This window comes from Gymnodraco acuticeps, unplaced genomic scaffold (assembly GCF_902827175.1).
Source record: "Gymnodraco acuticeps unplaced genomic scaffold, fGymAcu1.1, whole genome shotgun sequence".
Taxonomy (NCBI): Eukaryota; Metazoa; Chordata; class Actinopteri; order Perciformes; family Bathydraconidae; genus Gymnodraco; species Gymnodraco acuticeps.
In genome coordinates this window covers 277337-295667 of record NW_022990097.1, presented here as the reverse complement: position 1 = coordinate 295667, position 18331 = coordinate 277337, and the positions used below count along the sequence as shown (strand labels likewise).

General features: G+C 38.7%; 2 protein-coding genes across 5 annotated transcripts in view; one reads left to right on the top strand and one right to left on the bottom strand.

Moving 5' to 3' along the window:
* The window catches only part of cep290 (centrosomal protein 290), an 87240-nt gene extending 81071 nt beyond the window's left edge, over window positions 1-6169 (bottom strand). The window contains 6 exon segments of the mRNA XM_034216395.1: window positions 1077-1130; window positions 3707-3841; window positions 4373-4419; window positions 4511-4580; window positions 4817-4894; window positions 5410-6169. Coding sequence (XP_034072286.1) covers window positions 1077-1130; window positions 3707-3841; window positions 4373-4419; window positions 4511-4580; window positions 4817-4894; window positions 5410-5538 — 513 coding nt within the window. The 5' untranslated portion in view covers window positions 5539-6169.
* tmtc3 (transmembrane O-mannosyltransferase targeting cadherins 3) overlaps window positions 5949-18331 on the top strand; it is a 48757-nt gene continuing 36374 nt past the window's right edge. Inside the window, exons 1-5 of one of the 4 annotated variants that reach the window (XM_034216398.1) lie at window positions 5949-6018; window positions 7391-7604; window positions 7894-8112; window positions 12518-12617; window positions 17756-17871. In XM_034216398.1, coding sequence (XP_034072289.1) covers window positions 7416-7604; window positions 7894-8112; window positions 12518-12617; window positions 17756-17871 — 624 coding nt within the window. In that variant the 5' untranslated portion in view covers window positions 5949-6018; window positions 7391-7415. Of the gene's footprint in view, window positions 6019-6615; window positions 6778-7213; window positions 7232-7390; window positions 7605-7893; window positions 8113-12517; window positions 12618-17755; window positions 17872-18331 lie in introns of those variants that run through there. The other 3 variants (XM_034216396.1, XM_034216397.1, XM_034216399.1) reach the window with 3 other exon arrangements.

Here is an 18331-nt window from a genome sequence, read left to right as displayed (position 1 = left end):
CTTGATGTATTTTTGTACGTTTTCTGTTCTAGTGTCCCGACATAATGAATAGAACATATATTTCACTTCGAAAATGAAGTTAATGTTGGACCTCTCTCCCCTCCCTCTCCTCTCTCCCCCCACTGGACTATAACTCCCCATACGCAGACACTCAAAATCAAAACACTTTTTTTTACGCTAATATGGACAATCTGCAATAACTGCACATTTTATGGACAATCTTGCACCAAAGTTATTGATATTGAAGTGACTGTTATTTTGTATATATTGATTGTTGTGTTTTTTGTTATCTTAATGTGTGCATATGTGTAAATGTGTCTGTTGATTGTGTACATAGGTCAGGATCTACATATATTATACATATCTGTATTACTGTATCATTTCACATTCGGGATTGTTGGAAACGTCATTTCGATCTATAAACACAAACTAAGTAAGATTGACATTAAAGTTGACTTTGACTGAGTTGAGACAAGTTACCCACACTCTACTACCACATAATCTACCACATGACTTTATTCTAGAACTATAGGGAACTGCACTTTGTGTTCATAAGTATAGTACACTTCATGTATACACCCAGGTCTTAAAGAGTACACTGTATAATGCGGTGTATTTGCTACTTACCTCATACCTTCTTCTCTGGTCTGTATGTACGTTGGTTGAACTCTCTCTAACCTTTTGTGTGTTATTTTAAGAGCTACAGCTAAATAACCAATGTGCAGCAGTAAGTCAACAGGTGTCGAGAGATAGTTCATATGTGTACTCCACATTCTAGCCCAGTTGTACCCTTATAAAACTACAAACACGATTAAACTGACACTGAATAACTGTAATCTAATTTGACTTCACTACCTGTATTACTTACCTTCTTCTTACGCTTTTTTAGCTACGCCAATGGAGTAGGAGATGAAAAGGGATGATGAATTGTAAGAAAGCATTTATAAGAGAAAGAAATGCCAGAGCACATGAATTCAAGTTATCGATGAAGTAAGGACAGATGATGGACTGAGTGATGAAGTAAAGGATGACAAATAAGTCAGGGTCTGTATCATGTAGTGCCAGCAGTCACATACCTCTCTCTTTAGCTTCTTGACCTCATCCTCAGCCTCCTCTGCTCGCGCGAGCAACTAAAAAAAAAAACAGAACAGTGGAGAGAAATTCAGAAACACAGAGACCCTTTAGCTACACCAGATTCATGACAAACACCAGGGGCCTCTTTTATAAAGGGACATACGCTCAAAAAATGGCGTACGCCAGTTTCTACGCAATGTTTGCGATTTATAAAATACTAACTTGACGGGAAAACGTGCGGTCCTCCACGCAAACTCTAACCCATGCGTACGCACTAAGCACAACAACGGGAGAGACGAGAAACTGCGACACCGTTGGCAGAAGGAAGAATGGAGAGAAATATGTGGAAATAATACCATAAACAAAATGTTACCTCTCATTTATCATATATGAAGAATTCATTTTCAAACATTGATTAAAGCCAATCTTAAAATGATTAAACAAACGCCTGTTTGCGACTCCTCAGTGCACACAAACACATAACTTGGAGAAATAAATAAATACGGATTTGTTATTTAAAACCACCTCGAATATGTTCTGTTAATGTTATGAAATGTTTTCTCATAAATGATGCGGTTTTGCATTTCTATAGGTTGTACAAGCATGGTTTTATATACTATCATGTTTAATCATGTTTTATGCCGTTTGCTAAGACTTGATAAGTCGCTCATAAAACACAGGAGGTATGGAAACTAAGAACACCATAGGCTATGTGGTAAATTGTACAGCTAATATAACACAACACATTAGTTGTATTTCCTTTAACTGGTGGATATAGAGTTGCTGCAGTGGAGACGCTGCGCACAGCTGATCGACAGCTGGGACACAAACCACCAAATACGAAAACAATCATTCAGATCCAGTCGTCATGACTCCACTCCGGAGGGATTCCCCGATCATTTCTTACAGTCTCTCATCAAGGGGGGGGGTCTCCTGTCCCCGGTACAAACACACTGCCTGAGGAAGGCCTTTTTCGGACCACTTATTTATTTATTTTGGTGACGATCCGACCTCCATGCTGCGACTCTGGTTCAAACGGCATCAACCAAACAATATGATTTATCTCGACCTCCCCAAAATAACCAAAATCTGACACGGTGTGAGAAGTCTTTTTGAGCTGTTCTGTCGTCATTTCCTGCGATCTTCTTCATGCAGTCAGTCAGAATGAATGAATGGGCGTTTCTTTGACTATTTATAGGCAAATATGGGCGTTACGTGAAGCCCGCAAAAGCTGCACCGCATTTCGAGTCGATTGTGATTTATAAAGGGAAACCGGCGTAGGAAGTGCTGTACGCACTTTCCTCGCCGGTACGCAATGTTTGGTGAATCGGAAAATGTCGGAACATTTCTGTACCTATTTTTTGGATTTCTACTACGTAAGCAACCTTCCCACATGAATCCTACGCACGGCGTTATACATGAGGCCCCAGAGCAGCCGCAAAGTGAGGCGGGCTGCCATGCAACGATAACAAGCTGCGAACTCAGCGACCTGGGCCTTTTGATTCTGCCCCAACTGAAGGATAGGGAGAGTTTGACGGTTTGCTGTCACATTGTGGCAAGAGTTTCTGCAGCCAATCAGTAAAGAGAGTCCCGGCCTAAAACACATAAACACGCCTCCTCTCCACAGTAAGAGGAGAGACGCACTTGCACTTGGCCATAGCCTAGTTCCATTCTTTTATTAATTACATATTTTTACGATTTCATATATTTTATTTATGTATTTATTTGTTGATGTATTTATATGTTTTTGAATTCACTATTTAACATTCAATAACATTATTTTTTATTATTTTCCGTCATTATATTATCATTATTTAATCAGAGGAATGTGAAGCAGACAACGTTTAATATGATCAGTGAAACTAAAGATTATTAGTCAAATATTTCAAATATGCCACACTTTAAAACTTGGCCACAGTCTAGTTCAAGTCTATTTGTTATTATTATAGATATTATTATTTTACAATTTCCTTATTAGAACAATTATTTTGAATGATATTATTAATATATTATTTTAAAAAAAACTATTCGTTAAAACAAACATTTATAACAAACTGGAAAACGTAAAAAAAAGCAAAGTATCGCTTTTTAATTGATGTACAATTACACTACATTACATGTCACTTGTTAGACGCTTTTATCCAAAGCGACTTACATACTCAATACTGTGGGCAATCCCCACAGGAGCAATTTGGGGTGAAGTGTCTCAGGGACACAACGACATGCTGACTGCAGTGGGGTTTGAACCTGTGACCCCCTGAACCCAACACCAACGCACTAGCCCACTGCGCCACACGCCTCCCATACAATACAATAGTAGTTAAGACTAAGACGATCACTAGTTGTTTCTATTCTGTGACTGTGGTTCCCATTGATGTACAAAATGTGTTTTCCTTGTGCCACGTGTCTTCAATAAAAATATAAATAAATTACTATTATAAATATATTATTAAACTGACTTTTTCCATGCACAACCTGAGGCAACAATAAGGGTCTTCAGTAGCATGATCTTTAAATGACACACCAGCACAATGTCTGTCTAATCAGCTGTTATCTGCAGGTCAACCAAGGACTGAACACTTAATCCAGCGTCCTATGCTGTGTGTTGGAATTATGGGTATTTTGCTCATACCTCCTCGGTTGTGTTCTTTTCCTTCCCCATGTCTTTCTTTAATTGGGTCAACTCCTTCTCCTTCTGCTCTAGCTGGGTCTCGAGCTGCCAGATCTCATCCCTCAGAAAGCGGCTGTCTGGCCCCGTGCCGGAGTGCTGAGCCGTACGGACCGGAAACAAAACAAACAAACACACAAACAACCCCCACTTAGTGTCCCATCACCTCCATCTGTTCGCCACACTAATACATGCATTCACGGTCATACAACATGAGCACTTACATTTCCTTAGCATGTAAAAGCAGGGGAGCAAACTCTGATTACAAACCTTTAAAAGTTGAAATAATAATCAGGTAAAGTATTGGTTGTAAGCATGGAAGGAATAAGCTTTAATCTTCTTAGTTGTGGTTTAGTGGTCACCACAACCAATCCCTTTGTAGCCAGGGTTACACTCTATGATTGGCTTAAGATTTCACACTGTTGCCGGAAGTAAAACAATGACGCGTGATTTCCAGTTAGACACAGTAATCTTTTTTCACATTTATATCAGTGTTAACATTAAGCCTAGTGGAAAACCTGAGTAGCTCAACGACTGACATACAATATTTGAGATACAGTACAAAAGTATGATGCGACACAGAGAATAAACAACAGGTGCAGACAGACAAACAGGTAAATAATACGTTACCTTGTGCTCTCGTTCCAGCCTTGACACCTTGGAAAGGAGTTCCTTCTCTACAGTGCAGAACAAATAATCCACTATGTAAATGTTGCTCTTTAGCAATGCTTAAACCATTTTTGACAACTAAAGTGTTTATTCACTAACCGGTTTTAGCATGCTTTACACCAATGTCCTCGACAAAGTTGGCAGCAATAGTAGCTTCCTGGTCCTTAATCTTTAGGCAGAGGGAGAGAAGATGATTACGTGTAAAATTACTTATTTTAAATGCACATGTTCAAGCAGGATAACAGAGTACAACCACGGTCAATCATTTGAATGTAAGTGATTAATTATTAATACTAAAAATATAATTTCTTATTGAAATATATTGCTATGTAATCATGCCAGTGGGTTTGCTGGTAGGTGTAAGTGTAGGAGATGAGAATATAGTAATGATCATAATAAAAACACCTTTAATAGGGTCTGGAACACTCTGAGGACTTGAACGATGTTCTCCGGGGCTTTATCCTTCACCTCCCAATCCTCCGTCTGCATGGAAAGCATGGTTTGAAGTAAAACAAATGACAACTGTAGAGACATTTGAACTCATAGCAGCAATATTCACAATTATCTGGACAAAAACAGGGACAGAGGTGAAACAAAAAAAGTTATAAAAATATAGGAACATTTTAATATATATATATATATATATTACAGCTACATACAATTATAAGTTTTTCTTGGACTGACAGCTTTCACTTAACATTTGCGTTCTGCAGGCTACAACTATGTGAGATATCCAGGTCAACATTGCACACAGAAGGACAGGCAGTGAAAGCAAAACAATCTGATAAGTATATTTAGCTGACAAAGCCACTGAGAAAGGATGGATAATACCCTAAACAATAATCTCCAAAGAGATCAGCAGGACAGGAGTCTTCCTTTTCAAGTAGCCATGGATAAACACACTGCCCACTGTAGTTTTAAACCAGAGAAGCGTTGTGGTTTGCTCAATTTTGCAAAAATGACAGGTGTAAGTTAGTGTCGTGAAGTGTGGAAATTACCAAAACAAACATGCCGAAGACTTCGTCCACTTGGTCATTGTCACATTCAAGCAGGCTCTCTGGGTCAATTCTGGTCACTTTATCCCAGTCCAGAGCAGCAGGCATCTTGGCAGTAGCGTGTTCGTTCATATTTAACGAGGAATTGTGCAGAATAAAAACCTGTCAGCTACACAATGTCAGTGTTAGCTGGTCAGTTAGCTCGTTGGAGTTAGGAAAACATGGCTAAACATTGCCTTGTAGCACGAAATTACATTTGTTCTGCATAAAAGCTGCTTTGAAATTGGTTTAGACACTAGCTAACTACATTTGTGATTACTTTTAGGTACGTTAAGTCAGTACTAACTGCTACAACAAATTCCACTTGAGTTCATGAATTAGCAAGCTGTCTTTTGAAAGTGGAAACCAAATGTTTGTTGTTATTTAACACCGCTTGTCAAGATAAGTTAAATGTAGATGTGTGTTAAAATGTCAGTAAACATCCATCCTGAGGTTTCCATGATACTTCGGCTGCTAGGTTACCGTTGACAACACCAGCAGTAACTTGGTTAGCTACAAAAAGCTAACGTTAGTCCTCAAGGAAATACAACTACAACTTTTTAAAAACGCAGGGTAAGTCCTCTCAAAGAAATGTACTAGACTTAACATACATGGCGGAAAGAGCATTACCACAAAGTAGTTATAAGTCGCATTTTAACAACGTTTGTCAAAAAAAGCACCGAGTGTTTTTAGCTAACGTTTAACTTGCGCGGTCAACTCTGCACCGGAACTGATAGAGAAGATGTGTTGAAGCTAGCTTTCTGCTAATCAAATCCCCAGGAAGTGCGCCGCCCGTTGAAGCCGATTTTTGGAATTGTTGTAGTGGCCAACTGGTGATACTACATCTTCCTTGACGTCATCTTGCCCCCAAAATACTTTTCCCCATTCACTTACATTGGGAAAGAGACGTCTGTTAATCTGAGTAGGATTTTTTTTTAGCTAAATAAACTACAGAGCACGAACTCTGTTATAGCCCTTATTTAAATCACCACAGTCTTAACGTTTTAAAATGCGCTAAAAGCTGATTAAAGAGTTATTGTCTCCTCTCCATTCATTTGACTGAGCCAAACCTGGAGATCAGGGCGGGGCTTAAGGGGACACTCAACTGCGCATGCTCCGTGGGCCCACATACGGGTACTTTGGCAGAACATATTTGCTTCATGCGCCTCTGAGCTACTCTCATAGGAATGAACGGTGCTCCACCTACGACGCTGTATTTCTCTTTATACATCCATGCTTGCTAAATTCTGCACTCCGTATGTGTGAAAATGTTAACCATTCTGACGTTTTGATATCACATATGCAGTCACGGTCAGTCCTTTTATAGCCACGGTAGGTGGGACATTCAAGAAATACCTCGTATTAATCTGCTTCCACCATAACCGTCTTAAATGCTTGTACAAACCTAGTTAGCATTAGCTAGCTGCTAAATTTGCTTTATCGTTTGCTAACGTTGTGTTGCAGAAGCCGGTTCAAGAATGATCTGAGCATGCATGTCCTTTTTAAACACCATGATCGAGCGATACCAATGTTGACTGTATTTGTATAACAAATGTCTGTGATATAACTATTGAAAGAGGGCATTTAAGCTAGCATTGGTTAACAATTGCTGTTAAGCTCCACCCTGCACTTTTTTTGCTGCCAGCTGTTACGGTACCGGATGCATGTCTGATGTATTTTTTGTATAAGCTTATAAGGGTGGTAAAACAGCCTGTGAGTGAGTTTTTGGACAAGGTATCATCAAAAGCACATTTAAAAGAACAATACAAGGAACATACTTTATGAGGTAGTTTTATAAACTTGCCCTATCCAAGTAATTTGAAGAGCTTCATTGTGGTTATGATTGAATATTTGCTAAGTCCAACTAGGAAACAAATCTTTGACAAGCTACAAATATGTCAGCTAATTGTATTGTATGTCAAACCCCTTTTTTGGTCCTTTACAGTGATCAATGACGGCTTTGGTCAGCCATGGCTGTCGTGTCATGGAAGGAGATGTTACTTTTGACTGGACTGGTGGTGGGATGTTACTGGAACAGTCTGTCCTGCGGCTTTGTGTTTGATGATGTCTCTGCAATCCTTGACAACAAGGACCTACGACCCTCAACCCCTATCCGCAACCTATTCCAAAATGACTTCTGGGGAACACCCATGTCTGAGGTAAGTCATTGTCCATAACACACCTTTGGTTTATCACTATGGGCTTACTAAGTTTACATTTGTATAGATAAAAGCTAAAGAGGATGTCTTTAAAATGTGGTGTATTAATAGTTTTATTAGGGACAATGAGTTCATTTTAACTTTAGGGAACTTTGTTGCAACCTCCTTATATTAACCTGACTATAATGGATTAATTAAACATCATTTAAAAGCTAAACAAAACATGTGTCACCCTTTTAATGTCTCTCAGTCCATCAACTGACAGAATATTGTGTATATCCCACTACAGGAGCGGAGCCATAAATCTTACCGACCCCTAACGGTACTCACCTTTCGACTGAACTACCTCTTCAGTGAGCTGAGCGCTGCCTCCTACCATTTTCTCAATGTTGTTCTACACGCCGTAGTATGTGTGCTTTTCCTGCGAGTGTGCCGTTTGTTCCTGGACGACACTTCCAGCTTGGTGGCAGCATTGCTGTTTGCTGTGCACCCCATCCACACTGAAGCTGTAAGTATACATTTACTGGGACAAAGCATTGTAAGAATGTAAATATGTCTGTGTCAAATTGATCAACTGAAATGGTGTTATAACAATCAGTAACAAATCAATTTTATGTGTAAAGTAATAGGCTATTGGTTGGACTTTTCAATTACTTTTCAAGCATGAGGTTTCCACTGAAAATATGCTGCTTTCTAGGAACAAGCATTTGATGCAGTTCCACCTTTTATAATGTTATAAATGGTATGTATTATTAGGCAGGGAATAACAAGCGCATCTCCTCAAGAACAAGTGAGGCTTTTTCTAAATTGATGCTAACCACACTGGAAAGTACAGCGTAAGCAGCAGGCAGTTGGTCTACAGGGCCATTGTCCACTATTATATCATACTTCTTTTTGACTTTAGCCTTTTACTTCAATTGGGAAAGATGTTTGCAAAAATGTAGTTATGGTTTAAACCAGGCAAGAGACCAAGACATTATATTATTAGACATTAATTGGTATTAAGTTTACAAAAGTGACTTAAATATACTTTTAACATGCCTACTAGAGCAATTGGAGTCAAGCATCTTGCGCAAGGACACTTTGACATGTAGGGTCTGGGGATCAAACCAGCAAACATCTAATTTCTAAACTCCCTTTGGTCCCCTGAGCCACAGACACCTGGACAATATCCATCTAAGCCCAAACATTAAACGAGCAACACTGACTGTGTAATTAAAGAAAACCATTCACAGATGCATCACACAAACTAGGCAAGGCAAGTTTATTTATATAGCACCTTTCAACACAAGGCAATTCAAAGTGCTTTACAAAAAATGAAAGACATTAAGAAAATGGCATTTAAAATCAGTCATTAAAAAGAAAAGCTAATACAATAAACATTAAAAGAAAAAGTACATGGATAAAAGTTACAGTGCAGTCTAAGATGTGAATAGTTCAATTAAAAGCAGCGACAAAAAGAAAAGTCTTCAGCCTGGATTTAAAAGTAGTCAGAGTTGCAGCGGACCTGGTGCTAGAAGAGGGAATTCTTCATGTTAAAACTCACTCGATCTCTCGTAAATATAGTTTTAAGATCCAACATGTACAAAAAGTGTATAAGCCGTGTGTTGATGTACATGCTGTGTACCCTGAGAGGATTAAGAAATCACTCGCCTGATGCTTCCAATACTTCTATAGCATCAACATGTATGTATGCCCTTTTCGTTCTGGGAGTGTTGTTTCTCTACGGGGTGAATACTAAAGAATTTCCACCCACAAAGAAGCTACATGTAGTGAAAACCTGCCACATTACCTGAATATTGTTACATCCTGCCCCGTGTGACCTGCTCAGGGTGTGACCATATGTTATCCATCACATCTCGTGTGTGTAGACATGCTTTGAACTCACTCATCATGAGATAAAATCAACTCAAGTTACTCCAACTGTCATTCAAACCCCTTCAGATAGCAGAGCAATGACCATCCCTCCTTAAGTTACAGCTGTCAATCTTGAATATTATCCGGACCACAAATGTTATTGAACTTTGACCAGAAGCAGGAAACCTTTTGCGTATTGTTTATCATTTGAACTTGATCTCATTCCCTTCTATAGGGCCTGTCTAAAAAAGCCTCTTCCCCAATTAGGACGTTGTAATTCATCCTATTGAACGTAGCCGAACTGATGAGCAGACCGGCCCTGACCAGAGGAGATAAACAGAGAAAACATTCTGCTTCTCGGGAGTGCTACTGTTACACAGCATGCTCCACTGCGCCAGTCTTCCTCATGGTGTTCTCTAATCTAAGCCGAGTCACTCAGACTTCTTGAATGGAAACAATTTGCCTCACAAATGAGCCCTTAGAGTTAGTCCAGCGAATGTCCTTCATGTTATCGCCGTCTGGAATCTCTCTCTGAACGGATCATTTGTTTTTGAGTTATGCTCCAAGCACTGAAGGTCCCTTCATGATAAGTGCGTACAAAGAGTCCCTGTGTGTCCCTGTGTCTTTCTCAGTGTGTTTTTTGGGTCATCTGTCTTTTTGAATGGAGAATCTTCAAATACAAATAATTTAGTGTACTAACTCTACAGCAGTATATTAAGCCTCTCAAATGGCACTTGGGTGAAAGCGCTCACTGAAAAGCAGCGCCCTGTACAAATGGACACACAAGGGATTTGTAGTCATTCGGACAAAATAACAAACAATAATTGTGGTCAGCCTTTCTACCATTGTGTTGGATTAAATGTGATGGACTGACAAGACACGCAAGCAAGTGCACCACATGTTCCTTCAATGTCTTTGTTACTTGTGAATCCATCTTTTCCCTGACTTTTGATAAAAGGATGTGAGCAAATCAGTGTACATTACATGTTAGACGCTTTTATCCAAAGCGACTTACTGTGGACAATTTGGGGTGAAGCGTCTTTCCCAGGGACACAATGACATGCTGACTGCAGTGGGGTTTGAACCTGTGACCCCCTGATCCCAACACCAACGAGTTACTTATTAATATAATGCAGTTGTTTGCAGCATTTAGTCTAATCCAACGGGAAACAATGGATGTAGCACTTGATCAAGCATGTTTACTTGGTATTCGTGTAGCAAAATGGCCCCGCATAAGAAATGTGCCATCTTATCAACCGAGCAGTACTAAAGCTGCCTGATAAAGTAAGTGTAGTTATTGTGATACTGTTTGATCATTATTTGAATCTAGATGTGTATACCCATCTCTAAAGTTGTTATCCTCCTAAGGGATACACACTAGACACAACAGACTTCATCACTTGAAAAGTCCTTCGTAGAGCCTTGTTTTTGGACCCTATGTGTGCTTTGGGGAAAAGATTGATTTGGGTTGTGGTGGAAGTGAGAATGTAATTTCTTCCACACGAGGGCAGTCATCATTTACACAAATGACAGAAGTTAATGTCAAAGAGTTATCTTTTACGGAAATAAAGCCACAGTACATCTGCTTGTAATCCGCTTAGAGAGTAGACATGTTTTACAACTGGATTCCAGGGCTGTAGAGTGTGTAGGAGCCAGATATATTACAATGCTATTTTTAAAACGTGTTTTAGCATCACTTACGGAAATGCACGTGGTGTTGGTAGCCGTAGCAATGAGGATATCACCTGTTCACCAGTTAGTAAGTGAAAGGAAAGGGAAAGGGTGATAGGCAAATCATTGTTGAATCACTTTAAATGTCTTTTGGACCACCCTGGATGTGTCCACCACAACTGTTGGGTATTCCTGCAAATGAAACTACACACACCCATTGGATTTATGAATGAATGGCAGCCAGCATGTCAGAACGTTTAGGAAGTTTGGTTTCAGATGTCTCCATAATGTGGACTCTTGTTCCTTCCACTTTCAAAGGGATTAGAGTAGATGTGTTTGTTCTTCTCTTAAGGGTTATGTAAGGATTTAACTGGTGCTTGTTAAATCCTGGGGAGAAATGCTAATTACCTTGACAGAAGACAAGACTGTGGGAAGATTATGTAAAGGTTACTTAAGGGTGGGGTAGGTAAGTTTGAGAAACCGGCTCGAGATACACTTGTTATATTCCATGGAATGCTCTTAACATCCCGATAGCAATGAATATCTTAAATGCTTTGACAATAAATCCATAAAAAAAGTCATCTCTGGAAGCCGTGGCGCTGTAAAAAGCACGACCAATCATCCGAGCCGGCTAAAGTAACTGGATGGCCTACCTGCCTGTCAGCCTTCCATCTGGGCACAAACTTATCTCGTGCCCTCATTGGTCATGTGCGCGTTTGTGTGTGTTGGAGGAGGGTATTTTCAAATTCTAGCGCACTCGAGCTGGTTTCTCCAAAATGACCTACCCCACCTTTAACTGTTTCCCAACAGAGAAAACGAAAAAACGTTTTTTATATAGGGATCGAAACCATAGACGCTACAGCATATAAATGTAGTCTCCGAGACGTCACCCATAGTCTGTTTTTATCATTTAATCACATGTTCTTAAATGACTTGCTTGTTGATGTGAACTTAGACAACATTATTGTTTATCACTATTATCAAAATAAGATTTCATCACAATATCATTCCAGTGAAAGATGATCCATTATCATATCTTATTTCTTAGCCTTAAAGGGGCCCTATTATTCAAATGTTTAGGTTCATATTTGTATTTTGTGCTAATACTGTTAAATGCTTTATTAATAATACATTTATTGTTCTCATACTGCCTGTGCTGCTGCACCTCTTTTCACCCTCTGTCTGAAACCAGAGCCCAGTCTGCTCTGATTGGTTAGCTGGCCGGCTCTGTTGTGATTGGTCAACCACTTGGAGATGTCCCGCCTCTTAGCCTATCACGTACATTGTGTTGGAGCACTAGCCTCTTTAATTTACAGTGTTATCTGTACTTAAAATGAACGGATGGATGTGTTGCAGTACTTAGTGTTTCCACTTTGTATCATCAGGTCACAGGTGTGGTTGGCCGAGCAGAACTTCTTTCCTCCATCTTTCTCCTGGCTGCTTTCCTGGCCTACACAAAATCAACAGGGAGAGACCACTCCATTGGTAAGTCTAACATAACTTCTTGATGTCTCACCTCCAATAGCACTGCTCTCATTTCGAGGAATTCTTATTTTCCTTGTGACCTTTCATTAAGACAGTACTGAAAACATTCAAGACAGAGGCAGAAAACCAAAGCCAACATTCTCACGTGTGATTCAATGATCTAGAACCGTGGTTCCCAACCTGGGGGGCGCCAAAGATCGCAGGGGGGGCGCCAGGCCTCAGATGATTTGAGGCCAAATATCATATTCTACATATAATTGTAAAGCAATACATTGATTGTCACTAAAAGCCTGGTCTCTACATTACAATAACATATACAAAATAATTGACTAATTAATTTTAATACAAATTCAAGTTAGTATTAAAGGCATAAAAAGACAGAAATGTATAATTGTTTCTTTAATAGAAATGTCTCTTCTGCCCGTAAAGTGTCCAAACCAGGCTTTTCTGGATAAACGCATGTTTAAAACATAGTCATTGTCCATGCCGGTTTCAGTTGGATTATTTGTCAGTTGCTCCAATCAGATCGGTCTCCTCCATTTTGTAGATTATTTACGACTTTTGAATCCACATAAACACATCGTCAAAATCCGGCTTACTTTGAGCATGTGTTTTAAACAGTTTAATCCCTTTGTGAATTGTTTCCACTTGTGCCGTCCTTTAATTTCTTCATACAGCGGGAATCCAAATGAATGAATCCTGAGTCCAATAACCATTAAAGTCACTCCAATAGTGCTCCTTGATTACGCTTTCATCCGTTTGTGACCGTAGTTGTAGCATTTTGAGACTTTGAAACTTTAATTACCGCTGTTGCACCACCCCCCCTAGTGTGTGTGGGGGGGGAGAAACTTCCAACAGGAGTCATTTGGGGGGGGCTCTTGGGAAAACATTTTTGGGAACCCTTGATCTAGAAGGCTTCTGGCAATGTTACACAGTCCGCCGTCTGTTAATTAAAACTAAATATCCTATGCCATTTAGTTGAATACCAGTTCCTCCTACTCTAATTATGACTTTGTTGTTAGTGGTTCATTGTTGTTACACCACATGCATGCCTGTATTTGATGTCTTTCTTATGTGGGTTGTAATTTCAATCGGGGGGATATTTTCCGTAGTTAAATACATGTGTGTAATTTGTTTCTATAATCGTGTCCTGAGGAAATGAGACACCGCAACACATCTGTGATATTACAAAAATAATGTTATAAGTACAACACGCAATAAGAATCTATAATGAATAAAACACACACACCTGTTTTAAGAAAGGCTGCATTATTATCGTGCATTAACGGTTTTTTTATGGCTCTGGGATGGGCGATCAGTATTGGCTTGGGATTCAAGATTCAAGTCTTTATTGTCATGTGCACATTACAGTGTAGATATGGCAATGAAAACATAACAGTGCAACATGAATATATATATATATAGGACATAGAACAAATAAAACAGATAGAATAGTGCAAGAGAAGGGTGTCATCACGCATCTCAACCAATGAGAACATTTTGGGCGGGCCTAAGACTGCTGCAGCGCTCACATGAACAAGAACAGAAAATAACTGACGAGGACATACAAATGGAGAAAGGTACCGAACTCTTAGATGGACATTTTAAATCTCTTCCAGACCGCGGAGTTGATAGAACCAGAGTTATTTGTAACCACTGTACATTTGAATGTTCTTATCACTGGACTCTGAGGGTTACTTGTTTTTCGATAACAAAAGAGATATACAGTGTTTTCCTCCTTTAATCGCGTCAGCACAAACAACAAACAAAATTACGTGGTCAATTGCACATCTCCATCTTGGTGAAAGAGGCTCAAAAACAGCTGCATCTGTTTTATGAGCTTTATTCACCAGCCAAGATCTTGTTAGCTTTTAGAGTGCAGCAATATCAAAGTATCCTGACTGGCGTGGGATATGCAGGGCTGCAGACATCTGGGCTGCGGATGATAAAACTGCCCAGAACGTCATATGTAGAGAATCAGGGATATTTGGGGATTAGAGACGTAACCACTTTATTAGCTTTTGCATAAATTGTCTATTATTTGCAGAGATGGCAAAAGTTCACACATCCTTTCCTCAAGTAGAAGTACAGATACTCGTGTTTAAAAATACTCTGGTAAAAGTAGAAGTACTGACTAAACTTCTTTACTCAAGTAAAAGTAAAGAGGCTTTGAAATGTACTTCAGTAGAAAGTACCCATAACTAGCAGCTGTTTTAAAGAGTACCTGACCTCCCTTTATATTAATAGAACAATAATGTCATTGTTAGCTAATGAATGTTTCCATGCTGAACAACGGCAACATGACAACGTTTCCATTGGTCCCTCTTCTTTAGAGAAGACCAGGAAATGATGGATACACGGATCGTGTTCAAATCAATAGGCACGCAATGACTCTAAAGAATAATGATCACGCACCAAACACACATTCAGACTAAAGGAACCAGCTGTTTGGAAAATGAGAGAAGTAGAAAGTACAGGTATTTGAGTTCAACATGTAAGAAGTAGAAAGTACAGGTATTTGAGTTCAACATGTAAGAAGTAGAAAGTACAGGTATTTGTGTTCAACATGTAAGAAGTAGAAAGTACAGGTATTTGAGTTCAACATGTAAGAAGTAGAAAGTACAGGTATTTGAGTTCAACATGTGAGAAGTGGAAAGTACAGGTATTTGAGTTCAACATGTAAGAAGTAGAAAGTACAGGTATTTGAGTTCAACATGTAAGAAGTAGAAAGTACAGGTATTAGGGTTCAACATGTAAGAAGTAGAAAGTACAGGTATTTGTGTTCAACATGTAAGAAGTAGAAAGTACAGGTATTTGGGTTCAACATGTAAGAAGTAGAAAGTACAGGTATTTGAGTTCAACATGTAAGAAGTAGAAAGTACAGGTATTTGTGTTCAACATGTAAGAAGTAGAAAGTACAGGTATTTGGGTTCAACATGTGAGAAGTAGAAAGTACAGGTATTTGTGTTCAACATGTAAGAAGTAGAAAGTTCAGGTATTTGGGTTCAACATGTAAGAAGTAGAAAGTACAGGTATTTGTGTTCAACATGTAAGAAGTAGAAAGTACAGGTATTTGAGTTCAACATGTAAGAAGTAGAAAGTACAGGTATTTGAGTTCAACATGTAAGAAGTAGAAAGTACAGGTATTTGAGTTCAACATGTAAGAAGTAGAAAGTACAGGTATTTGAGTTCAACATGTAAGAAGTAGAAAGTACAGGTATTTGTGTTCAACATGTAAGAAGTAGAAAGTACAGGTATTTGGGTTCAACATGTGAGAAGTAGAAAGTACAGGTATTTGTGTTCAACATGTAAGAAGTAGAAAGTACAGGTATTTGTGTTCAACATGTAAGAAGTAGAAAGTACAGGTATTTGAGTTCAACATGTAAGAAGTAGAAAGTACAGGTATTTGGGTTCAACATGTGAGAAGTAGAAAGTACAGGTATTTGGGTTCAACATGTAAGAAGTAGAAAGTACAGGTATTTGAGTTCAACATGTAAGAAGTAGAAAGTACAGGTATTTGAGTTCAACATGTAAGAAGTAGAAAGTACAGGTATTTGAGTTCAACATGTAAGAAGTAGAAAGTACAGGTATTTGTGTTCAACATGTGAGAAGTAGAAAGTACAGGTATTTGAGTTCAACATGTAAGAAGTAGAAAGTACAGGTATTTGAGTTCAACATGTGAGAAGTAGAAAGTACAGGTATTTGTGTTCAACATGTAAGAAGTAGAAAGTACAGGTATTTGAGTTCAACATGTAAGAAGTAGAAAGTACAGGTATTTGAGTTCAACATGTAAGAAGTAGAAAGTACAGGTATTTGTGTTCAACATGTAAGAAGTAGAAAGTACAGGTATTTGAGTTCAACATGTAAGAAGTAGAAAGTACAGGTATTTGTGTTCAACATGTAAGAAGTAGAAAGTACAGGTATTTGAGTTCAACATGTAAGAAGTAGAAAGTACAGGTATTTGTGTTCAACATGTAAGAAGTAGAAAGTACAGGTATTTGTGTTCAACATGTAAGAAGTAGAAAGTACAGGTATTTGAGTTCAACATGTAAGAAGTAGAAAGTACAGGTATTTGTGTTCAACATGTAAGAAGTAGAAAGTACAGGTATTTGAGTTCAACATGTAAGAAGTAGAAAGTACAGGTATTTGTGTTCAACATGTAAGAAGTAGAAAGTACAGGTATTTGAGTTCAACATGTAAGAAGTAGAAAGTACAGGTATTTGTGTTCAACATGTAAGAAGTAGAAAGTACAGGTATTTGTGTTCAACATGTAAGAAGTAGAAAGTACAGGTATTTGAGTTCAACATGTAAGAAGTAGAAAGTACAGGTATTTGGGTTCAACATGTAAGAAGTAGAAAGTACAGGTATTTGTGTTCAACATGTGAGAAGTAGAAAGTTCAGGTATTTGAGTTCAACATGTAAGAAGTAGAAAGTACAGGTATTTGTGTTCAACATGTAAGAAGTAGAAAGTACAGGTATTTGTGTTCAACATGTAAGAAGTAGAAAGTACAGGTATTTGTGTTCAACATGTAAGAAGTAGAAAGTACAGGTATTTGGGTTCAACATGTAAGAAGTAGAAAGTACAGGTATTTGTGTTCAACATGTGAGAAGTAGAAAGTTCAGGTATTTGAGTTCAACATGTAAGAAGTAGAAAGTACAGGTATTTGTGTTCAACATGTAAGAAGTAGAAAGTACAGGTATTTGTGTTCAACATGTAAGAAGTAGAAAGTACAGGTATTTGTGTTCAACATGTGAGAAGTAGAAAGTACAGGTATTTGTGTTCAACATGTAAGAAGTAGAAAGTACAGGTATTTGGGTTCAACATGTAAGAAGTAGAAAGTACAGGTATTTGTGTTCAACATGTAAGAAGTAGAAAGTACAGGTATTTGTGTTCAACATGTAAGAAGTAGAAAGTACAGGTATTTGTGTTCAACATGTGAGAAGTAGAAAGTACAGGTATTTGTGTTCAACATGTAAGAAGTTAAAAGTCATCAGAAAAATAAGTAAAGTACTGATACCAGAAAAATGTACTTAAGTACAGTAACGAAGTATTTGTACTCCACTACTTCCCACGTCTGGTAACCACTGTATTATCTTTTGCATAAATCGTCTATTATTTGTGTTCCCTCTTTTTTCAGTGTGGGCTCCCATCGCTCTGACAGTTATTCTAGTGGCTGCAGCAACACTATGCAAGGAGCAGGGAATCACTGTGGTCGGCATCTGCTGTGTCCATGAAGTGTTTGTGGCTCAAGGGGTAAGCCTCAGAAACTTGTTCACTCTTTGTTCCAATTAGTCCCACCGGCTAACAACATAAATAGGCACATTTTTGCCACCAAATAGCTCAGCGGTGAGACCTGGTGGGCAATATGCGATGAACTGCCAAGTACATGGGTTAGACTCCCGAGCACACCGAAGTTGCCCAAAAATATCTATAAAAAAAAAGAAATGGGCTGAATAAACAAGTCAGCACCAGCCCTTCTTATCGATGCCACATCAGCACAACAAGATACCATCGCTGGGATGATAGCACTCCAGGGTTATCGAGGCTTGAATTTCTCAGCAGTCTGCAAAGTTCTCATAGGTGATTTTAGCGAAATCCATCCAGGTTGGTCTAAAGGCCACAGACAGGATTCTCCCTGCAGAAAAGCTTTGAATTTCATTTGCACGAGACATTGAAATCTTCCTGGACACGTTGACGGGCAATTTTAACGTTG